General features: G+C 38.2%; 1 protein-coding gene across 2 annotated transcripts in view; it reads left to right on the plus strand.

Moving 5' to 3' along the window:
* Positions 1 to 7147, plus strand: part of SNAPC3 (small nuclear RNA activating complex polypeptide 3) — a 39820-nt gene that overhangs the window by 13274 nt on the left and 19399 nt on the right. For both annotated transcript variants that reach the window (XR_001888940.1, XM_017890872.1), the window contains exon 4: positions 6525 to 6629. Coding sequence is in view for 1 of the 2 variants with exons in the window: in XM_017890872.1 (XP_017746361.1) it covers positions 6525 to 6629 (105 nt within the window). In the remaining variant the exon portion in view is untranslated. The remainder of the gene's footprint in view (positions 1 to 6524; positions 6630 to 7147) is intronic.

Consider the following 7147-nt stretch of genomic DNA (forward strand, 5'->3'; position numbering starts at 1 on the left):
GAACCCAGGAGGCAGAGGTTGTAGCGAGCTGGGATTTGTGCCATTGCACTCCAGCCTGGGCAACAAGAGCGAAACTGTCTAAAAAAAAAAAAAAAGTTTTTTGTGTTTTCTGCATACTAGACCCTTACCGTATATGTAATTTAAAATATTTTATCCCATTCTATATGTTGTCTTTTACTTACTTTTCTTTTTTTTTTTTTTTTTGAGAGAGAGTTTCGCTCTTGTTGCCCAGGCTAGAGTACAGTGGAGCAACAATGGAGCAATCTCAGCTCACTGCAACCTCCACCTCCTGGGTTCAGGTGATTCTCCTGTATCTGCCTCCCAAGTAACTGGGATTACAGGTGCTGGCCACCACTCCCAGCTAATTTTTGTGTTTTTAGTAGAGATGGGGTTTCGCCATGTTGGCCAGGCTGGTCTCGAACTCCTGACCTCAGGTAATCCATGCGCCTTGGCCTCCCAAAGCGCTGGAATTACAGGTGTGAGCAACCACACCCAACCTTTTTACTTTCTTGATAATGTTATTGGATGTACAAAAGTTTTTAAATTTGGTGAGGTCCAGTTTATCTTTTCTTTTGTTGTCCTTGTTTTGATGTCATACTTAAAACATTGCCTAATGCAGCATCATGAAGATTTTCCCATATGTTTTCTTCTAGGAGTTTTATAGCTTTAGCTCGTAAGTTTGTCTTTTATCCACTTCTGAGTTGATTTTTCTATATGATGTAAGGTAAGGGTTTGACTTTGTTCTTTTGCATATAGATATCTAATTTTTCCAGACTGTCCTTTTCCTAGTGAATGATCTTGGCACTTTTGTCCAAAGTCAGTTGACCATGTAAGTTTCATTGTTACATTCTGTTGGTCTAGATGTCTATTCTAACCTAGAACTACTCTGTTTTGATTACTTTGGCTTTGTAGTAAATTTTGAAATCAGGGAGTATGATTTCAAAATCCGGCTTTGTTCATGTTTTTCAAGATTGTTTTGACTATTCAGAGTCCCTTGAAATTCCCTATGAATTTTAGAATGGGTGTTTCTATTTTTGGAAAAAATGCCATTGGGATTTTGATAAAGATTGCATTGAACCTGTAGATTACTTTGGGGAGTATTGAGATCTTCATGATATCAAGTCTTCCAATCCATGAATGAGATTTCTTTCCATTTATTTAGATATTTAATTTCTTTCAGCAGTTTTTTGTTTGTTTGTTTGTTTTGAGACGAAGTTTTGCTCTTGTTGCCAAGGCTGGAGTGCAATGGCGCGATTGTGGCACACCGCAACCTCCGCCTCCCAGGTTCAAGCGATTCTCCTGCCTCAGCCTCCTGAGTAGCTGGGATTACAGGTGCGTGCCACCACGCCTGGCTAATTTTTTGTATTTTCAGTAGAAACAGGGTTTCTCTGTGTTGGTGAGGCTGGTCTCGAACTCCCAACCTCGGGTGATCCACCCGCCTCGGCCTCCCGAATTGCTGGGATACAAGCGTGAGCCACCATGCCCGGCCTATGAGCAGTGTTTTATACTTTTTATGTATACATCCCTTTCACTTCTTGGTTAAATTTATCCCTAAATATTTTATTCTTTTGAATGCTATTAATAGTAAGTGAAATTGTTTTCTTAATTCCTTTTTTTTCGGAGACAGAGTCTCGCTTTGTCGCCCAGGCTGAGTGCAGTGGCGCAATCTCGGCTCACTGCAACCTCTGCCTCAGCCTCCCGAGTAGCTGGGACTACAGGCGCCCATCACCATGCCTGGCTACTTTTTGTATTTTTAGTAGAGACGGAGTTTCACCACGTTGGCCACGCTAGTCTTGAACTCCTGACCTCAGGTGATCCACCCACCTTGGCCTCTCAAATTGCTGGGATTACAGGCATGAGCCACTGCGCCCAGCCCTGTTCCAATTTTATTTAGTGTTTTTATCATGAAAGGGTATTAGATTTTTGTCAAATGCTTTTCTGTGTCAATTGAGGTCATGATCTGTTTTTTTTTTTCTCATCATTCCATTAGTGTGGTGTATTATATTGATTGACTTGCTAATGTTAAATTACCCTTGCATTTTGATGATAAATAAATTCCACTTGGTTGTGGAATTCAGTAAAAATTGTAATCATGAAAAGTACCTTTTCTTAGAAGAAAAGTTGGAAAATTCACAAAAATTAATGCATTTGACAAAATCCTTTTAATATGCCTCTGAGTTTACTTTGCTAGTATTTTGTTGAGATTATTGCATTCCTATTTATAAAGGGATATTGGCCTGTAGTTTTCCTGTAGTGTCTTTTTCTCACTGTGGTATCAAGATAATGCTGGTCTCATAGAATGATTTAGGAAGTGTACTGCTTTTCAAATTTTCTGAAAGAGTTTGAGAAACTCTGATATTAATCTTTTAATATTTGGTAGAATTTACCAGTGAAGTCATCTGGTTCTGATAACTTTTCTTTGTTGGGAGGTTCTTCATTGCTGATTCAGCCTCCTTACTTGTTACACGTATATTTAGATTTTTTGTTTCTTTTTGAATCAGTTTTGATAGTTTGTATGTTTCCAGGGATTTGTCCTTTTCATCGAGGTTATCCAATTTGTTGGCAAACAGTAGTTCATAGTTTTGTCTTCTAATCCTTTTTTTCCTGTAAAATCAGTAATAATGTCTCCACTTTTACTTCTCATTTTAGTAATTTGAGCCGCCGTTTTTCTTAGTGCAGTAAAAGTTTGTCAAATTCGATGGTTTCAAAGAACCAGTTTTGTTTTATTGATTTTCTATATTTTCTCTTCTGTTTCATTTGTCTCCACTCATCTTTATAATTTCCATTTTTTTGGCTAGCTTTGGGTTTAGTTTATTCTTTTTAATTCCTTATCTAGTTATTGAGATTGTTCTTTTTATATAAAGTTATACAGCCATAACTTTTAAAATCACTCTTTTTACTGCATCTCCCTAAGTTTCCTGTGCTGTGATTTTTGTCAAGAGTGTGTTGTTAAATTTCCACATACTTGTGAATTTTCCAATTTTCCTCCTGTTACTGATTTCTACTATTCACTTATGATCAGAAAAGAGACCTTTATTACTTTAAATTCTTTAAACTTAAGATTTGTTGGTTTATTCTGGAGAATGGGTCATATGCATTTGAGAAGAACCTGTATTCAGCTGTTGTTGGATGGAAAGTTCTTTGTATATCTGTTAGGTCTAATTGTTCCAGTTGTTCAAGTCTCCTGTTTCTTTATTGATCTTCTGTCTAGCTGTTCTACCCGTTATTGAAAGTGGGATATTAAAGTCTCCAACTATTATCATAGAACTGTCTATTTCTTCAATTCTGTTGGCTTTTTGCTTCATATATTTTATTTTACTTAAGTTTTTTGAGACAGGGTCTCGCTCTGTTGCCCGGGCTGGAGTGTGGTGGCGCCATCACTGCACATTGCTACCTTAACTTCCTGTGCTCAGGTTATCCTCCCACCTCCACCTCCCAAGTAGACAGGACTATAAACGTGTGCCCCCATGCTGAGCTAAGTTTTTGTATTTTTTGTAGAGATGGCATTTTGCCATGTTGCCCAAGCTGATCTTGAACTCCTGGACTCAAGCAATCTGCCCACCTTGGTCTCCCATGCTTCTTATATTTTAGAGTTCTGTTGGCTGTATATAAGTTTGTAATTGTATATATCTTCTTGCTGGATGGCTTCTTTTCCCAATATATCATATCCTTCTTTGTCTATTGAAACCTTGAAAAAATTTTGTTTTTAGAGATGGGGTCTTGCTATGTTCCCCAGGCTGGCCTCAAACTCTTGGGCTCAAGTGACTCTCCCACATCAGTTTTCTGATAGCTGGGACTACAAACACATGTGAAAGCATCTTATTTTTCTGTAACTTAAGGATTACTTTTTTTTCTTTGAGACAGAGTCTCACTCTGTCGCCCAGGCTGGAGTGCAGTGGCCTGATCTTGGCTCACTGCAGTCTCTGTTTTCCGGGTTCAAGTGAATCTTGTGCCTCAGCCTTCCGAGTAGCTGGGACTACAAGCACCCACCTGGCTAATCTTTGTATTTTTGTAGAGGCAGGGTTTCACCATGTTGGCCAGGCTAGTCTGGAACTCCTAACCTCAAGTGATCCGACTGCCTCAGTCTCCCAAAGTGCTGGGATTACAGGTGTGAAACACTGTGCCTAGCTAGGATTACAATTAAATCTTAAAATTGAAACAACTTACTTTTATACAGACAGTCCTCACCCTACTGTGGTTTGACTTAGGATGTTTTTATGATGGGTTTTTTGGGGTCTTAAATGCATTTTTCACTTGTGATGTTTTTTATTTATGGGGTTTATTGGGGCATCATCCCATTGTTGAGCATTTATGTCAGTTTTGTTTCCATAGTATTCAAATACTCTGCTTCCACATCTTTGTCTGTCCCTCTTTGGGTCGTCACAGATCATGTCTTTATATATTAGGTGTCCATTAACATAACCTTGTACGTATTGTTTAATCCATTTATTTTGCAATTATATTGGAAAAACAGAAAAATCATAGAGGAGTGAGTTACAAACCAAAAGTACAGTAATACTGGCTTCTATATTTACCTATGTAGTTCCCTTTAGCAGTATTCTTTATTTCTTCTTATGGCTTCAGTTTACTGCCTAGTGTCTTTTCATTTCAGCCTGAAGAATCCTCTTCAACACTTCTTACAGGTCACGTCTACTGGTAGTAATTAATTCCCTTAGCTTTTGTTTATCTGCAAATGGCTTAATTTCTCCTTAAGAAATTGGATAGTTTTGCCAAATACAGAATTCTTGGTTGACAGGATTTTTTTTTCTTTCATGGGGTTAAATATGTCATCCAGAAGTAAAAAAAGTTAAAAGCTGAACACAGTGGTGGGTTCCCATCATCTCAGTTATCAGAAGGCTGAGGCAGAAGGAGCACTTGATCCCGAGTTTGAGGCCAACCTAGGCTACACAGATAGATAGATTTAAAAAATCAGTCAGTTCATCTGTCTATCTGCCCATTCTCTGGTTTCTTACCTCCATGGTTTCTGATGAGAAAACTGCTGTTAATCTTATTGAGGAATCTGATTTTAAGTATTTGTGGTTTCCTTTAGGTGATTGAACACATTTTTAAAGTTGATACATAATGAATTGTACAAATTTCTGGGGTACTCATTGAGCACATTTAAGTCAGTTGCTTTAACATCTTTGTTTAGTGGACTTTTATTTATATGTGAATATAGTTATTGCCTGTAGGAATAATTAATTGATACTTTGACTAGTAATTCCAGTGTCTGGGCCTCCTCAAGGTTGGTTTTGTCAAATTCTTATTTTCCTAAGAATTGTCCATACTTTCCTCTTTCGTGTATTTTATATGTTTTTGTTGAGAACTAGACATTCTAGGTATATTTTTTCTTGTACATGGCTGGAGCTGCCTGTGACTTTTCCAAACAATTATTGCAACATGTGTATTACTTACTGTACGTGGTCACTGATGTTTGTTTCATTATCTGTGTGGTCAGTCAGTGATCTGACAAAGGTTTCCTTAAATACCTGGCTCCAAAAAGAAAAAAGGCATCTTGTCTCTAAGTCTTCCAATATAGATCCTGCTGGGGGAAGCTTCTGCCACCAAGAGGGTCAAAACCAATGCTCGTATCTGGGCCAGGCACTCGGTATCACCACACCAACCAGAACATACAATCCCCAGTTCTTAGAGAACAGGTCCTCACTGTGTGTCCTGGCACCAGCCAGCTTCTCCAGGAATTCAGGCTGCTGTCTCCTCAACAGAGGGGTGAAGGAGTGAGGGTGGTAGTTGATTTGCACACAGTGCTTACTAATAAAAAGCAGCAACTTCTCCCTTCATCAAACACTCCCCTGATTGTTATAAGTGTCCCATCAGGTTCCAGAGTTCCAAAGTAGTTTATTCCAGTCTTTCATTCCAGCTTACTGGTTGCTTCTGTTAGAGGGACTGAGCCCTGGAGCTGCCTACTCTATTTTGTGACATCATTCCCACTTATTTTTAAAACATCCTGCATGTAAACCAGTTCAGCCTGGCCCCTGTTTTATATTAATTCAGCACACATAAAAGATCAAAATATATTAAAGATGTCATGGTGTTATAAAAAGCATGGGATTTAGAGCCAAACAAATCTGTATTTTCATCCTAACTCTCTGGTATGGCCTTGAGTAAATCACTGAACCTGTAAGCTTTATCTGTAAAATAGCTTTCATAGGAATATTTGATAAGGAATGTAAAAATGTAATTGGAAATGCCAGTGTTATACCAACATTAGTTGATACTCCTGTTTGCTCATCAACTGCTAAGTATTCAGTACCACACATCTTATTAGATGCATTATGTACACATTCCCAGCAACAGTTTTGTAAAGTAAGTATTTTCTGGTTTTGTTGGTTTATTGAAAGAAGATGAAACTAAAGCTTAGAGATGTCTTAACAATTTTCCTGGAGTATAATTAGGCGTCAAACCCAAGGCTGCTTGACTCAATCCCTTGCTGAGAGCCATTGTACCACACTGCATCTTATCTGAGTTATAGTATCTGATTTCACTGTCTCTTTTTCTTTCTTTAGGAGTCACATGCCATAGGAAAAAAGCCTGAAAATTCAGCAGACATGATTGAAGAAGGGGAGCTTATCCTATCTGTGAATATCTTGTACCCTGTTATATTTCATAAGGTAAGTAGTAAAACCGTTTGGATTTCATGGATAATAGTAACTTTTGTATAAGTGTTTAATTATTTGAAGAGGCATGTCCCTATGCTTACATTAAAAAATAAATGCTCTGAGCATGGTGACTCATGCCTGTAATCTTAGCACTTTGGGAGGCCAAGGTCGGAGGATCACTTGAGGCCAGGAGTTTGAGACCCATCTGGGTAACATAGTGAGACCTTGTCTCTACTAAAAATCAAAAAAATTAGCTAGGCATGGTGGTGCATATCTGTAGTCCCAACTGCTTGAGAAGCTGAGGTGGGAGGATCACTTGAGCCTAGGAATTCAAGGTTGCAAGCGAGCTATGATTGCACCACTAAACTTCAGCCTAGGAGACAGAGTGAGACTTCGTCTAATAAATGCAAGCATATGCTGCCTATCTGACATTTTCTTTTTAGAGTTGACAATCTGTAATCTTGTGTTATCTGTTCTAATAAGGAATATTGGAAATAAGGTCAAATTTCTTTTTTTTTTTTTTTTTTTTT

Source organism: Rhinopithecus bieti, unplaced genomic scaffold (assembly GCF_001698545.2).
Source record: "Rhinopithecus bieti isolate Rb0 unplaced genomic scaffold, ASM169854v2 scaffold_71, whole genome shotgun sequence".
Lineage (NCBI taxonomy): Eukaryota > Metazoa > Chordata > Mammalia > Primates > Cercopithecidae > Rhinopithecus > Rhinopithecus bieti.